Source organism: Lytechinus pictus, chromosome 1 (genome assembly GCF_037042905.1).
Source record: "Lytechinus pictus isolate F3 Inbred chromosome 1, Lp3.0, whole genome shotgun sequence".
In the NCBI taxonomy this organism is placed as follows: domain Eukaryota; kingdom Metazoa; phylum Echinodermata; class Echinoidea; order Temnopleuroida; family Toxopneustidae; genus Lytechinus; species Lytechinus pictus.
Genome location: NC_087245.1, coordinates 3,795,289 through 3,813,698, shown reverse-complemented (window position 1 = coordinate 3,813,698; position 18,410 = coordinate 3,795,289). Strand labels below are relative to the sequence as shown.

The 18,410-nt window shown below is 35.7% G+C and overlaps 1 protein-coding gene across 1 annotated transcript; it reads right to left on the bottom strand.

Annotated features, from left to right (window-relative positions):
• Positions 1-329: 329 nt before the first annotated feature.
• LOC129255903 (ferroptosis suppressor protein 1-like) lies at positions 330-17,218 on the bottom strand. The gene is made up of 7 exons (XM_054894222.2): positions 17,094-17,218; positions 8,714-8,891; positions 7,085-7,320; positions 6,402-6,603; positions 5,280-5,426; positions 4,366-4,566; positions 330-3,232 (listed from the first exon to the last, which is right to left on the bottom strand). The coding sequence occupies exons 2-7, from the start codon at positions 8,886-8,888 to the stop codon at positions 3,075-3,077; spliced, it is 1,119 nt and encodes a 372-aa protein (XP_054750197.1). The 5' UTR covers positions 8,889-8,891; positions 17,094-17,218; the 3' UTR covers positions 330-3,074.
• Positions 17,219-18,410: the final 1,192 nt, after the last annotated feature.

Genomic DNA, 18,410 nt, shown 5'->3' with positions numbered 1-18,410 from the left:
CGCCGATTGCGCGAGCGACGCACAAATTTGCACACTGGTAGTGTGCGATGTAATCTACAAGGCTGTATGGTAAAATTTTCCAAAATAATGAGATTTTATTTTATATGAATTAATTATGCTAATTTATGCATAAATCATACTTTTTGCTATAATTCACTAAATAAAGCTCCTAGAATGCTAATTTTTGGTAAAAAAATTCTTTGTAGCAATCTTAACAATCGCAATTAAAAAAACTTCGGTTCGGAAATCAATTTCTTATGTATTTTATTGTTTTATGAATTTCTTATGTATTTCTTTGTTTTTTCACTTTTTGTTTTTTATTGTTTTTTCAATGGAAATCATTCCAGACTTAGTTCTGATCATAAACAAGGCAAAATTAATTCAGTTTAATCAGTAAAAGTAGAAATAATGATAAATTTATGAATTTTGGCTAAATACACAATTTGCATTGGATTTGTACATGAAATCACGTTTATGAGCAATTTTGGGTCTGACATGCACTTACATAATGTTGCATAATGTCGTAACCGTGTACCCGGGCGTCACAAATTTGGTCTCAAAATTTGCGCAAGACTTGAAAGTAAAAAGTCAGTGAGCGGCGAGGTCAAAAAAATTTGCACAGCAGATATATCGCGAAAATTGTCAAGGGGGGGGGCCATTATGGCCCCCCCCCCCGGGAGAATTAGGGTTAACACAAGATCCGTCTTTGGAGTACCACCTAGTTTAAAATTAACAGACATAAACTTAACCCAGTAAATACCAAATTATCTTCTCCCCAACTACATGTTATTTGTACAAACCAACCGGTTGCTGAAGCTTGTGGGTTAATTTGTTGATGCCAAAGTAATTTGCTTATTCTCCAAGAGATTTGGCTTATGTTAGGTTGACTGTACATGTACAAAGCCCCTTCAGTCTGTGATGCTAGTCAGTTATTATTGACCAATTACCAAAGTAAATGAAAAGTGAAAAAAGTATAAAACACAAATGCAATTGAATCAATTCATTCTTTCAATCTGTATAACATATCGGATGATGATATTCATAAATCCACAAGGCCTGAAGTCAGGTTTAACTTCAATAATGGTCTAAACTGTAGTTTAACTATGGATAGTGAAAGGTGACACCAATGTTCTACAGTAGATATCAAATTTATCAGCAAAATTTATGCTCAAACAATTAAGAATTGCCTGATAATATATCTACACGTACATTAGTTATTTTTCCCCATGGAAGTACAGATATGAAATATACAGTGTTTTGACATGTTTGGCTTTTCATGAATCAAGAAAAATTTCAAATTACGGGCAAGAAATGTATAACAAACTGCACGCCATTACAAATGAAAGCATATTTTTAAAAGATAATTTCAACAAAACTATACTCTATACAGCACTGAAAAAAAATAAATTACAAAACATACATACTTCAAAATGAAACTTGATCAGTAAACATTTCAAAATAGGCAATTCACACACAGTTACAAAATGCAGCATACTATTACAAACTAGTACTTGCATAAATTACATCAAGTATTGCACACTACTCTGCTAAGGGCGTTCCTGCAACTATACAATATTTCTAAAAGTATTCAACATATTCCCAAGGCGTTATATATGTATATATATACACAGTCCGTATAAAAAAAAACGGGACAGATTTGAAAAGTCTCTAAAATTTTTGTTGCAAATTATGTCTATATTTTGATGTTCATAGATGCTCTGAAGTCTTATCTTTCAAATGCCATTAAAAAAATTTAGTTTTGTTCATGCTTGAGCGAACACGGAATGTTTTTGTCTGGGGTTAAAAAGGAGGCTTGCGCCAAAATGGCATAAAATGATAAATATGATGATCGGACTTCTTGCTAATCAGCAGACTTCCTCTTATCCTTATCATTATCTTTGCCATAATTTTCGAATTATGCGGTCAAAATTCATTTTCAAATCTGTTTATTTGCTTGAATTTGTCTGTTGTTGTTTCTTTTTAATATGTTCTCTTTTAGCTTTAAATATTCCTTCTTTAAGCAAAAACTAAAAATTTGTAACCGAAGTATGGGAGAGTGTGCATTTTTTTCAAATCCTTTCATTGTGTGCTACAAAGGTTATGGTGCCTTTGAACAGTGGCATACAGATGGGCGGGGGCTCGGGGTGTTCCCCCAATAAAAACAAGTGGAAACGAAATAAAAGGAAAGATTGAAAGTGAAATATGATTTATTTTCTGAATATTCTGTCAAAATCTATCACAAAATTTGATATTTTAATACAAAAGTGGAAATTTTTGCTTGCTCACTTTGCTTGCTCACAACTTTTTAAATACATTTTATCCGATCTGCCATATCTAGCTCCTTCAAAATTGACCCAATAAACCATTGACATTGAAAGACGAGATTCCTTTCCTGTTTGTCCTGTCAAGCACATAATTATTCTTGGTCAAGAAATCAATAACTCCTTGAAAATAGGATTCATGTTTTCAAAGGTACCATAACATAATTTGTTTCACATAATAAAATACGATTTGAATAATTACAAGTTCTCCCAACTAATAATGCAAATCTTCTTGCTAAATTGGGTTGACAAAAAGTATTCTTTTCTTACTTATGAAGGAAAATTCAAAGGTTAAAGAAGTTTCAATGAAAAAACAAAATATTTCAAGTAAATAAATGTGTAAATGAAGTTTGACAGCATAATTCGAAAATCATGGCAAAGATAATGAAAAGGTTAAGAGGAAGTCTGATGATTAGCAAGAAGTCAGATCATCAAATTTCTCATTTCTGCCATTTTGGCGCAAGCCTCTTTTTGAACCCCCGACAAAAACGTCCCGTGTTCGCTCAAGCATGAACAAAATTCATTTTTTTAAATGGCATTTCAAAGATTAGATTTCAGAGCATCTATTAACATCAAAATATAGATATCATAATTTGAAAAAAAAATTTTATAGACGTTTTTTTGATACGCACTATTAGCAGAAAATATTTTGCAAATACAGTACAACACTCAAGCTTATAACAAACATCAACTCCTTCCCTTTAATACAGGTATCTAGGATCCATTCCATCTGTCCTGTAGCTTTCCCAATGCTTAGTTTGTGGGAGGTTTTAAGCCAAAGTCACCCCACATCCGTCCTGTCAACAGATCATGACTTTTAAGTCTCTTTACAAGCCATGACCCTAGGACCATACTACCAACCTGAAGCTGACCTCTGTGCCTTCCAATAGACAAAGCAAACATTGGTGATGCTGTCAATGAGAAGAGGAAAACACATATGAATTAAAAATCTATGAATTATTAATGTATATAACCAGGTATTACCAGGATTACATTTTTTCCTTAGAGTATACTTTTTGTCATCCATGTCCACCCAAACTGTCAGAACTACTCCCGTAATTCATCTTAATTTCCTAATCTCTGCTTAGAGGATTTCAGGGGTTGATTTTGGCTGAATGGGGGCAAAATCACCAATTGCATAGGTATTTCTGATGTAAAATCTAGAAATTGATTAACACGGGCTTATTTATTGCAAGAGTAATGCCCATTTAGCCATGACCCAAACTTGAATTTGTTTTCAAATCTCAAAATGGTCTCTTCTTGTAATTCAGGCTCAGAGTTCCTCTCATATCATTAAAGGTTCATTTTCATTATACATATATATCAAGCTTGAAAAAGTATAGAGGGAATAATTTATCTGAGGTTGGTCTAGCAATTACTATTTTTCCTGAGGGGTGAAGAGTTATATTGCCAGTCCAACCTGTGATTAATAATTCTCACTATTGATATTTGTTTTATATCCTAATTTTAATAAATTAGAACTAAAATCTATGCAGTGAGCTTGCAGAGTCCGGTTACTTGAGTTGAATGACCTACTTTTCCCTAAGCCACCACACACAGCAGAACGCGGACTAGTGCCTGCGCCGTCAAATCACAGGACATGCCTTAAAGAAACAGCTCTCCAACTGGCATGCCCGAGAGATTTGCTATGTATCTCTTCATCTTAAATGATGACATCAGAATATTTGCTGGGCAGAAAATATGAGGTCTGATGTCAAGCAACATCAAAGTTAGAATATATTTGGTCACATGATGCTATCTGAACCAATCACTATATAGGATTTAATCTATGTAGGATATTAAACACAATATCTCATCTTATAAATAATAGAAGTATGAAGTTGGTGTTACTCTTTCAGGATATAAGAAAGAAGATAATTGAATCAGCAAACCCTTCAATTCTTTCTTCTCAATGAAACAGATTGGGGAGTTGAGGTGGAGTACTATATACATCATGCCCCTCTCATACTGAATTACATTATAGGATAATAGTAGGGACTCCACTGATCATCCTTTCCACAAGATTGAAAGATAGCATACATACGTGATTGGTATGGTTTGAGTGCACAGCCACTGGCATGTTGTAGGATGTTGTGATAAACAGCCTTCCCTTGCTCTCCCGCTCTGTATGCCATCTTCTGAATATCAGCATTGCAGCAGTCACCAACAGCAAATATATTTTCATGACCTTCAACCTGAAGGTACTGGTTGACCTTGAGGGCACCGCCTTCATCCATCTTGGAACCTGTAAATAATTAATGATTTAGTGGTAATAATACTGAAAGAAAAAAATATATACCATTTCATTTATTCATCTGCTGACATCCTTTCACATAGGAAAGAAAACATGAACAAGTTACAACAATTTTAAAACAAAAGAAACAGAGGCTTAGGTCTTTATCCCTACGAAGTTTGTTTTGTCTAAAACCCCAATGTTTTGGGAAAAAACATGTTTTGTACAATTAAAATGTGCTGAAAATTTTCCTTATTTGCAGAGCTGACCTGGGATATATTTCATAAGACATATCCTGCGTTAACTACATCTTTGCTTTATAACTACCATGTAGACCTTGATTTGTATCTAGGCTTCTGAGGTCTGTTACCAAGATAGATACCATAAAGGCAAAGTTACCATAGTTCAAATTTCTAGATGAAATGGACCCCTGAATTTCCATGAAAACTGAAACACTTTATCAGCTTTCCAAGAAATTAATTCACTGAATATTCTAGTTTCTTAATTCTAGTGGCATGTTTCATAAAGAATTTCAACTATAATAACTTTGAATTTATTGTAAGTAACATAGAAACCATGATTGTGATTAGCTGTTTGATGTTTCTATGGTATTTGTCATAATGGTTACCGTAGTTACCGTAGTTGGTATATCTTTATGAAACGGGTCCTAGATCAAGCAAAGTTTGATGACCAAAGTGCCCAAAAAACCTGTGGATACCACTTACCAAATTCTTCTGCATATGCTTGACTGTTGACTCTCAAACCAATGCATACAAATACTATGTCAGCTTGGATGGACTTGCCTTTATCAGTTAGAACAGTAGCTCCAGAAAGGTCTCTAGGAATTTCATCAAAATTGGTCACCTTCTCACCTGAGGAGTTAGATGGAGTAGAGAGGGACATGCAGATATTATTATGTCCCATATTTGTTTAGGGAATCCCCCACCCTGTCCCTGAAGAAAAAGAGTTACAGAGGTAAAGATAATATTTGTCATTCTAAATAAGTGTATGATCAGTTCTATACCTTCCTTTGTGTATTGAGTCTATTCTTTCTGCAAATTTGGGAAAGTCGATTACCAATAATCAAACGCTAATGTTTTAATATTTTGAAAGTACCAACACGATTGAATAATAGCTAAAGACTTAAAAGTGTAGAAAAGGGTTTATGGTATCATTAAGTTGGGATTAAACAACAGACCTATTCTTATTCACTATATAATATCAATTGTTCACTCATTTTCATTTAATAATTTCTTTTTACATTAATGCAAAATATTGTGGAGCCAAGAAAAAAAAAAATTTCTGGCATTTCCAACAATACTGCAGCATAATTGCTGTCCATGTCTACCAACATATGATAGAATAAGCTTTCCAGTGATATCATAAACATGAAACCATACAGGAGAGAAAGTAAAATGAGTGGATTTGGAACCAGGGCCACAAGCTTAAATCAAGTGCAGACTCTGTGGAGTCCTTCCTTCACAAAAACACTATAACCAATAATCACCAAAACAATAAACATGATTTCCTGGGTACATCTGTCCTTTTTAGAAAGTGCATTGATTTGTAATGATATATTATCAGCACATTGCAGTAAGTGTTTTGCATTACTGATCACCTAATGTATGTGTACATGTGTAGTGTATTATTCCCAATGATACATAATCATTGTGGTGTATGGCAGATGAGAGGTGTCAACATAAAAAATGAAAGAAAAAGAAACACAACAATGGTAATACTTATACACATGCCCAAATAGTCGAGAGAGAAGGAAATCCTCAGTAACGAGGGCAGGATAATTATGATAAATTCTACATAGTGAAGAAGATGACAGATAATGCACATACCAAAGATAATTTTAACATTAAGTTCTTCTAACTGCTTCTGTACAGAGGCCCTGAATGTATTGCTTGTAGCAGGTTCTACCAAACTATCCCTAGCATGAATGATAGTAACCTCCTTGTCTGGGTAATCTGTAGCTATCTCTCCAGCAATCTCCACCCCTACAGCTCCTCCTCCAATGATCACCACTGTCTTGGCAGCTTTCACCTACAATGGAATCAGGCATTTTTAAGACTAACCTTGTAGGTCTACGCTAATACATGTACAGTATATGAATATAGGAACTACATGTGAAAAAAAAGTGCGAGGAGAGAAATTATTTTCCTCATCCTCTAATACTAGGGACAAGGAGTTAAGCAAACAGTTCTTTAGGGGCAATCAAATATGAAGAATGTATCAAGTAAAATCCATGCCTGATCAATGGTTTTCTACAAAACAGTATTAAAGTGTATTTGAAGTCAAGTCTATATTTCTAATATGTAATTGTAAACAACAGAATTTGTACATATGACCTTACTAATAATATACAAAATTTGATGTTTAAAATCAATTACATTGGACAAGTGATAAAAATGAATTCACATCCCATCACTTCTGAATAAAGACATATGCATTTAATTCAGTCTCCTAATATAAAAAGGTATCTTCAAATGGACTGAACAGACAGAGGCAAGTTGTATATATCTACCTTGGTACATGCATCTGCATACAGATCCAATGCTTGATTGATAGTGCAGTCATTTTCAAGTTTGCCTGGAAATGGACCAGATGTACCTGTAGCTATCACTAGATAATCATAAGGAATCTCCTTGCCGTCAGAGAGAACAACATGACCTGCTTCCGGAGATATCTTACCCACAGTGCCCTGCTCAAAACTATCACCAAAGACTTCTTGAAGTGGTATAAGACATCTCTTTGCAAAGCCTGAAATCAAAGAGCGAAAGAGCAAGGGCCTGATTTACAAAAAGATGTGATAGACTCTAATGAAAATCAAAATGGTATTGGTGTGATTTTGTAGTTAAAGAGTTAAGTGATGCTAGAAGGGCAATTTCAAGCACCTCTGAGCTTTGAAACAAAGTATCAGGAACCTTTTAAATGATAATTTCTTAACCTCAATATTTTTGTATATTGCTACTTTAAATTTGAAGTCATCAGTGGTAGGTATGATGGGGGTACATTAATTTTGAACTAGGAGGGGATTTCTGAATACAGAGTATTAACTGATTACTTTGCACTTGCTTCTAAATATTGTATTACTTTTTACCTCAAATAAAAAGAGACAAATCAGATTATCGCCCTGAAATAAGCTACAATCTATTTTATCATTCTAGTACAGTTGTTAAGGAAAGTTACTAAATTTGCATATAAAGTAAGAAAGTAGTGACATTTCAGAGTTTTGCTTAATGGCACAAAACAGTTATATGCAAAACAGACAGTATGCAAATGAGGGCATTGATGTAGAAACTCGCTAAATCTTTCACATTTTATTATATCAAATATGAAACATATCATTTTTTTTCATTATAAACCATGGTTTGATTCCTCCATGAACAAGTGGAAATTATGCAATTGTTGTATCCATTTGTGATTCAGTCAAGAGTTTCCTTATAATAATAATAATATTCCGCATTTATATAGCACTTAATACATCGGAACAAGGTCTCTAAGTGCTTTACAGATATATCTTTACCCCGGTCATCGGATCCTTGCATGCCCGCATGCAATGTTGTACCTTCTCCACTCCCTTGGGAGCATTCCAACAAGAGTTCCAAGACTCTATTGCTAAGCATACTGCATAGGCTTTTGCATACCAGGTACCCATTTAAAACCTGGGTGGAGTGGCAAATTGTAAATTGAAGCCTTGCCAAAGGACACTAGGCCATGGTGGGATTCGAACACATGACCTCAGCTCTGATTACAAGGCGAGAGTCAGAACCACTACACCACGATGCTTCCACTTATCGTCCACGCTTACTATCAAAGCTGCAAAAACTTAACTACTTTATCAATTTCATTTGAATAGTGAGATTGTGACACCAACTCTCATTTGCATATCCCCTACAGTATGGTGTGAACATCGCTATTACAAATAATGTTACAAATGTTACAAATCAGCGAAACTTGAAAATGTCATAACTTTCTTATTTCGCATCCTATAATTTATGAACTTTCCAGTTTCCTTTATGATTGTATGATTTTTTTTCTCTATTTAAATCAACTTGTTATTGGGGTAGACCATGGACATGATCCTTTTACTTGATCATGTACTCTGTCACACAGAAAGGCCATATAGGAAGTACACTTTTGGGTTTATTACCTGGTTCAACGCATGCTCTTGGTGATGCTATGGTAACATGCACGGCCTCACGTGGATCAATCACAATAAGTTTACACTGACCCCTGAGAGGATATGCCACTGACTTCCCACCATAGCTGCCACCGATCACAACCACTGTCTTTTCTTTTAAAGCAGTACTAGGTGATGACCCCATGATCTGCAGTTAAGAAATACATATCACATTCAAGAGATTGTTGTTGATAGACAGTCATGGATACCATGCGTTTAGTACCACCCCACACACCTCGCTCAAATTAGACCCTACACACGTAGTGTTGGGGCAAAAAGTACATCCTTTATAACAATATCACATAAATAAGCAGATGAAAATGAAACATACAACGTCCATTCATAGAAAGATTGACAATTAATTCAAAAGACAGTGAATTATAGCCCATCTTCTCTGGATTTCCCTACCTAACTGCGTCGCCCTTTCCCCACATTTCCTTCATTCACGTCCTTTAATGTCCTCATGACCAATATGTTTATGTTGGATATAATTTTGTAATTTTTATATAGGCCTACTATATGTAACTTGCTTTAGTTTGTATGAAATATAGGTTAAGTTAGTGTTCTGATCTTTGATTATTGTATATATGCACTATTATAATTTTTTTAGCAAGTAGTACATAAAGGGCTTCTCATTATTGTTCTTGGTGAGCCTCCCGTTACACCATCAATGTTAAAATTTGTGTTATTTGGTGAACGTGTTGATTTTATTCTCTCCGAACATAATTCCCGAAATCTGCAGACCTTTATGGCACCGAAAATGAAATATTGATTTAAAAATGTAGAGAATGACATTTGTTCCAACTTTTTGCTTTTTAATTCCCTTCACTTTACGTTAGAATCTTTGTTTTCATTCGCTTTTTATTGGGAGTTGTAATTAAAGTGACATACGCATTCAAGCAAATGCACTTTAACATACTGATCAAAATAAAAAACAGGGGGCGCGACTGGACCCCTTCCTGAAGAAAAAATTAACATTAGATAGTAAATGATTGTGATTTTATGCAGCCCTACCACTTTCAAAATCATTCCGCGGCCCCGTATAAAAAATGTTGATATAATTTTGTTCATCCATAGAAATCTTATTGTAAACAAACCTGAACAATCAAACTCAGGCCCATAAGCTAACTAATGACATTAAAAGAAGAAAACTAAAAGATCAAATTCCGTATATACTTTTAAAATGACAAACAAAACTGAATATATGCAAAATGCGTGTTTATCTGATTGTATAGGCCGGTGTCAAAGTTCGCCACTGCGTGCATTTAATTAGGACACTAGTATTGGAATGCGATGCGTCCATGCATACAATGATTTGCTGTCGCTACGTCAGGGGTAAGCGTTATTCGCGCCACGTAGACAGAATGCTAAAAGCCGTGTACAGGAAAGGCCGTACGTGTGAGTGCAGGGCAAGTGAGACCAGGGCGTGGTGTAGTGTGAAGTGAGGTAAAAAGGCTTTGGAGATTTCTTGTCAGAATCCAATGTTTTTCCGTTTATTAGCCGTCAGAACCAAGTCACTACAAGGACCACGCCAACGCTGTTCTGCAGGGTTTTTACACTATTGTTTCGACGAGATAAACGTAAGTTGAACTGGCCTATCATTCAATCTATATTATATACATGCGATTGCTGTTGAAAGGTTGGAAGCATTTAAACTCAATTTACCCTCAATTGTAAATGCTCATTTGTTCTATATACATGTCAGGATTTTCGAAAAGTTATCAATATTGTTATTTTTGTCCAAATGTGACGAATGAGTTTTACTACTGAACTGTAAATGCAACGTAGGACAAATAATGATTACTTCTGTCATAAAAAAAACCCAAAACATGGAATAATCAGTTTTCTATGTATCAGTGGATTGGGTATGAAGTATGTATACCACATTGATTGTGATTTTTGTTGTTGATTTTTTTTGAGAGAGAGAAAACAATTCAAGAAGTATTTTTGATTTTTTTTTTCTATTTTCTTAACTGAAAGATAAATAGAATATTTATGTAAAAGAAGAACTAACAGAAACAGTAATTCCCATTTCCACAGTCTCATTCCTTGGTAAGCCTGTGATACTAGGCCGCCATTTGTGGAACCGGTTTTGTCTGCATGATCAATGACAGGAGGAAATCTTCCTCGGCACTGCGAGTGAGTTAATTCGACCACCCCCTTGAAGACATCGTAGCCCACGATGAGCTTGACAAGATTGACGTCATGCCAACAGCTCAAAGATAATATTAAATCATCCACAGACTGCTAACCTGTATGTATTTATCAAGAATGTGACTCTTTAATACTGCTTTTAGTTTATCAAGGATTGCATCATACTTCAAAAATTGTATTTTATATTTTCTTTTCTATACAAAGAAATTGCGACAAATTCCAAAGGTCATATGTTTGAATCATTGTAATCTTTGTGAATCCAAATCATTGTTTAAAGGTGAACCTTAATGTTGTATGGAACCATTGTGAATTATCGAGATTTGTTTGTTTGTTTTGATCAAATTCACCAGGCATAATCTATTATTTCTCCAAAGAGTAATAAAGATGGTAATTGATTTTACCTAGTTCATAATCACTAAACAAATCTACAGACTTATCTAAAACGTGTTTGTATTTCCCGAGACTAGTGGTGACAGCCGGTGCCAGTGTTTAGAAATATTTGCCATAAAGTTAATATTCAAGCAACACAGTTCATTAACACAATTTCAAGAAAGGTATCATCATGATCATACTTGAGATTAAATTAGGATGATCACTGAACAGCCAACAATTTGTAATATCTTAAAGTATTTGTCAGTTTGCAATATTATTGTTCAATATGTTTGGTTTTAGTTCTCATAATTTTGCAACCGTTTTCATATATTAAGTTTGTTAAGTTTGCAATTATCTCTTTCATGATATTGTTATCAATTGATTTTATACACTCAGTAGTAATAATGTTCTTTATAGTATAATACAAATTATAATACCCTCCTCCCGCCCATTTTCTTCTCATCTCCTTCTCCTCCTTCTTCCTCTCCTTATTATTCTATCCTTGATTTGTTCACATAACAAATCATTATATAGGATCACAAACACCGGCGATATATCAACAGAATATTTCAGCCAGTTTGCCGATCAGCAAAGTATTTTAGCCAGGATGAATCAAGTCTAGAATTTCCAGAAAATTAAAGTGAAATTGTTTTATGTTGCACACTGTGGTTTGTTTACTCTCCGAAATTTTGAAATGTTTGCAAGGCAATATACTGTAAACATCCTTAACTTTCCCCCATCAGACCTCCTGTCTCCTGTACATTGCATAACGACTGCATGCACGCATTTGATACGCAAATATTGCTGTCAACAAACTTTTCTACATTGATCGCAAGTGAGAAAGTAATCAATATGATCGGATGGTTGCCAGCATAGGAAATCTAAATCATCAATTTTTAACTGGATCAATGCGTAAATCATTTTCAATTACCAATAAAAGATTATTTTAGGACTCACGACTTATTGTGATGTTGGTTCCATCAACTTTTAAGACCATGGGGGAAAAGGAGTTAGGCACTATTCTATATATGATTTCTATGTGTAGATCTACATGGAAAATAAATTATAACAATCATCTAAAGTGAAGAAATAAATTATCCGCAATCAGCATCATATTAGGAAACTATACTTGAAAAAATGCAATCATGTTTTTTCGATACTTTAGTGTCTCGTACAGTGTATGCATCAGACACTGTGATAGGGCCTATTAATTTTTTGAGGTCAATTTGAACACCAAATCATATTAAAAACTGGTTAATCAGGACTATGTTATTTTTAATATTCATCCCTTAAAAATCGCTAGAAAATAGAAGTCATAATAATGTATCGAAATTTATGACCAAAGCAAAAACAATTGGGACTGAATAGATCTATATATCGCTGGCCTGTATTATAGTTGTATGTAGGATAGGCCTATATTATGCGCTACAGATAGGCCTATACTATCTTTGTCCTCAGTTTTGCTAGATTTTTTGTTAATAAGCCTGTTCACGGTTGTAAACTGCGCACGAGCAGAAAAAGGTCATTGGAGACAACCATGAAGGTGGCTTTCAAATTCACTGACATAGGCATTTGTGATTTGATGATTATTCATGTATTCCTTTCAAAATGTTTATCACATCCAAGCTGAAGAGTAATAAATAGAGCCTTTATAATCACTGGTATTTGACAGTCACCTAAACAATAGTCAAATGTGCCAAAGGCAGACAATAAAACAGATTTCCAAACTTTATCCCTGATGAACTATTCTAGTCACCTGGGGCCCGTTTCTCAACACATGGACAAGTTAGTCATATCTTTATCCACCAACCACGGAGTTAGCTCCAATCTTACTAAACCTGTTTCTCAAAAGGCTTCCTAACTAGAATACCTTGATATCGATACTACTGGTAAAAAGAGCAGACGAGACGTAGCCTTAGTCACAAAATAGCATAATTTTCAAAAAGAGAAATTATGACAAAATTGCAAATATTGTGATGAATTGGGAAATAAATCTTTTCAAAATAACAGCACAGGTGAATTATGCATCATACATACTTAGACCATGAAGACTGGAGCATTTAATTGCAGAAAAAATTAAATTCTGAATAATTTATTTCATGACTAAAAAATCGCTTGTGAACGTTTAGATGGGTACCCCCGGGATATCAAATTTTAATAGTTTACGAAAGTAAACCATAACGGTTTTCTTTGTAAAATGATGATAAGTATACGGTCTCTTATGACCCCGAAAGTCATCAAAATTATAGTTTAACAAAACTTTTTTAATAATTGATACCGAAACATACGAAATTTGACAAATCATATGCATAAATTAGAGATAGAATTTATCCAACTGTTAATAGGGGTCTGAAAACAACAAATACGAGTTCAGTTATGGATGGCCTGACGTGGTATAGAATCTTTATCGATTAAATCATTTTACTATTTCAAAATGAATGGTTTTGTGGCGTTACAAACAGTTTTTATAGTTTCTTTGTATTACAATCATCATTGAATGCATTATCCCACTTGTTTTGTGATGTAATTTCAACCTCTATGATTGATTAAGTAAGATTGTAATTTTAAAATTTCAAGGCACTTTTGCATGTCATAGTCTACCCACCTGATACCACTACGTCATTAAGAAAGAAGTTATGACAGGTTCAGAGGTGTCATAAATATTTAGTGAGGTTGTTGTACCCGATCTTGGTAAAGAGGGCTTTGTGAAACGGTTAACGGACAAGTAGCTCACTATCTCCGATTTAGTCAAGAAGTTAGACTTATGACGGTGTTGAGAAACGGGCCCTTGGTCTATACAATGCCTTTTGTTCTTAGAATTTGAATACTCTACCGGTAAAGCTTACGCAGCATCTACATTTGAAAATGATACATGTAGTGCTTATCGTAATGAAAAATCACAAAGGTCATTTGAGAAAAGTTGATCATGAGCTAACCGTGAACTGGATTATTTACACTTTAATCCAGTGCAATATTTACAAATTTGCTTTTCCATTTGCTTTTGCGCTCATATGTCATCATTTTGTTCCGGTTCTGTGCTCATCCGTGTACATGCCCCATCTAGGAGCTTCTTCCCAGATTCGATAAGACTTTGGAACTCCCTCCCAACAGCACAGTTAATTGTACCTCTCTACACATCTTTAAACAAGAGGTACAAAAGACCCAGCTCCGTTGATAACGGTGGTTGTTTTTACTTGCACACTGTAAGCAATTTTTTATCGGATAATGTACATACACTTGCACGCTGCACTTCACCAGTACGACAATACACCAGAAGGTGGACTGTACTGTTTCCAGAAGAAGAAGAGGAAGGTATTGTACGCGCATGGCAGGCTGCGAAGACCTATCGAGTAATGGCGGCCGGTCTCCGCGTAATCACAGCGATTTGACGAAGTACGCCCTATTTTTATAGCGTTATATTATCGGTACCGGTATATATCTCTATGGTACAGCATTATTATTGGCATACCATAGTCCTACCTGTAGATTCCCCACAGGCAGGATGCCCGGGGGGGCCACTTACATTTACGAGTGGATACCATGCGCGACCATGGGGTCTCCAAAAGCACCCTAAACACGTATTTTCCATATTCTGAAAATGCACCCCTTAACAAGTATTTGCGTCTGAAACCCTACCCTTAACAAGTATTGGCAACAAAACGATACTCTTGGCAAGTATTCCCTGAAATGAACCCCTAAACAATTACAGCGATATTTTATTGTTATGTCACGGGTCCGTCGGTAGTCGGTTTTACCTTTACACCATTTGGTTTAGTACGGCCCACTCACACTAGTACGAGGTTCGTATATATATATACGAACCTCGTACACCGGACCGTGTTTGACCGTAGATTTCGAAGTAGTCGGCAAACATCGCTTCATTGCTGAAGTAATATTTGCCGAAGCTCCTTCTCGCTACGCACCGGGGCTCTTTCCGGTAATTAGCAATACATTAAAAAATTAAAAAAGTAAAAAGGTATAATAATCGGTCAAAAAGAGCAAATTTCGCTTACCTCGGCCTGGAAAGTGTCTTCGCTTGTCTCTTCTACGGAAATACAAGGAAGCCCGTTGGTGGCGCTAATAAATTTCACAACCTTGATTCAGCTCCTCGGTAATTTCATAACCGTGTCCAAATTCTTTGAATGCGCTATTCTTATGATTACTTGACTAATTATGGGCACAAATAAATGGAATACCTTCATAAACATAATTCAAGATTATTATTGGCGATGATAACACTTTATTGCAAATAATTTAAAACGATGACTAATAAACAAAAATAGAAAAAAAAATCTACGTACCTGGAACGAAACCAGCGGTACAAAGCTATAACAAACGATACGGTCTGCCGAAGTCTATACGACGAAAAGATTGGTCACTTTACGGACTTCGCGTCGTGCTTTGCGTCGATTTGTGTGTAAAATAAGTTAGGTGCCTAGTCTTGGCCCTTGTCATGTCTTTGATATGAATATAAATCGCGCGCCCTCTTTAAGCCAAAAATTGATGTTCATTGTTGTCGTTCATCCACAATCGTACTGCCGCGCGATCGTCAAGAGCAAGAAAAGACGAGGAACAGAGGGGAATAGAGTACTCAAATAAGTCTCCAAATTGACTTCATACGGATTGGTAAGTGAAATGAAATAATTTTATGGAATATTGATATATTTAGCAATATCGATTTGGCTATATGCATACAATTAGTTAATCTGGTCTCCAGGAATCTCCAAATTCTGTGGAAGGATCAGCTCATAGAGTGAGTTGCATGCGACATGCCTTGATTTTACCGTGCACGGCGGCAGCATTGCAACCATGGGTGAGTACGGCCCCACCTTCCACACCTCGCACAAATCGGACTCTAATCACGTAGTGATGTTGGGGCAAAAAGGACATCCTTTATAACACATTTTAATTTTGTTTTATCATCTCCTAAAGAAATAGATACCCTTTTTTCATTATTTTTGTGTTTTTGACACCCTTGTCACGTTACGTACGTAACTAGACCAAAAGCTTCGGTCTCTATTATGTTGATTGTTCAGCTGAACTCCGTTGGCTTCACTCACCAAATACAGAGACCGAAGTTCTAGCGCGATCTGTACAGGGGACTCAATGGCCATATGTTTATGTACTTAAGATCGGATAAAACGGGGAAGTGAATTTGCGCGACAGCCGAGGTAAGTCACTGTTTTTGTTCCTTTTAACTTGATTTTTCTCCGTTTTTTGGCAATTAATGCCAAGAGGGAATATTAATTTGCATTTTGGTCGCGTTGATTTTCAAAATTTTTATTCATTAAAGACAAAAATTGAAGAGCCCCGACGGGGGGATTTTGCATTGCAAGTCCCCTAATGGTGGCTGCACGCTAGCGAGCCGTCTGTGTACGAGGAGAAATTAAAAAAAAAAAAAAAGTTAAAAAACTCCTCGAAACAGATGGCTGCCAGCTGTCTAGTACGTAACGTGCCTTATCTTGAAAAAGACATCCTTATTACGTGTTTTTTTGGTCGCGCATGGTATCCACTCGTCAATGTAAGTGGCCCCCCGGGGCAGGATGGTAATTAACCCATGAGTGCATTAGAATAGATCTAACGTTAGAATCTTAGATCATCTATCTATGACTATGATGATCTATCTGCATCTGTCCGCGTATTACCCAGGGAGCTCCGGCCCGCGGCCCGGAGCTCCCTGGCGCTGGCCTGGGTTACTGTCCGCGGAGCGGACGCCGTTGTCGTTGAGTGTCTTTGGTCACGCATGCCATGGAAACACAACATGAATTTGACGAACTAAATAAAAGTTACAAGTACAAAAACTGAAGGACGGTTCGGTACTTACTTCTCACCACTACTATCCTTCCATTGAATACATGTATATCAAATGGATGAAGACAAAAAATCGGAGAGGTTTTTCAGTTCGGTCGGCCGGTAACATCTGATTGAAGGTCACGTGCCTCGTCACATGATGCGACCGTCCAGGGGCGACTAGTCTGCAAACACAGACTTAAATTTTACACTTTAATCATTCCATTCTAGCATAGGCGGATCGCGGGAGGGGGCGAGGGGCCCGGACCCCCCCCCTAGTGGCGGAGAAAAACAAAGAAAAAAAGGAAAGAAAGAAAAAAAAAGGGAAAAGAGAGGGGGAAAAAGAAGGGTAAACATGGGAGGGAGAGACGTGTGAATAATATACGATGAGGGGTAGACTTGGAAAAATTTTTTTTTTTAATATTTCATGTCACTATATAAAATTTTCGCTCGCGCTTCGCGCTCGCATTACCTTTTAGGTGATTTACATATCTTGCTCAATATGGAGCTTAAAATATCAAATTTGGAAGTCAATATACAAAACATATTTCAGCTCGGAAATCGAACTTTCATTATTTTGTCTGATTGACAAAATTGATTTTCAAAAAGTGCTCTGTAAAAATCTATGTTTTATGGTCTGAATATTGACATTTTTTGCTCGTGCTGCGCGCTCGCAAAATATGATTTGTCAGGTACCTATTGTTTTCCTGTATTCCATAAAGTTCTCAAAAAACTATTCAGGTCAGATTGTCAGAACAGTTATGTATCTCAATATTAATTCTATATACCGGTACTTAAAATCCCCATTTCATGACAGTTTATAAAAAATTTCGGCTCGCGATTTGCGCTCGCATTGATTATTGAAAATATATTAACTCATGCATCTTATTCATAATACAAAAGTGCTTTAAATGTCTAGATTTCAGGCTATAATATTAACAGATTTCGCGCTTTCATTGGGCTTATTAGATTAATAAATAAGATATTAATTTAATAATCAAATTGTCCCTTTTCAGAATGTAATATCAACAAGTTTCATCTCGCGCTTAGGAAGAGAAATAGGAATATAGTAATCATTATCATATGATGACATATTAAATGTTCTTAAAATGTCCCAGTCCTATGTCAAAACTCAATGTAATAATAATGAAACATTTCAGCACTTTTTATACTGTGATCTATATCCACCTCACAATTTTCCTACAAAGTCCTTTAAATATAGAGCTTGAATTGACCCTTTTTCAGAGCGGAATATCAAATGTTTTAAGCCCACGCTTCGCGCTCGCTTTTCTGATGATAAAAAAAGGTATATTTTAGAATGCCCAGATTCTAGGTCGAAATCCACCTCACA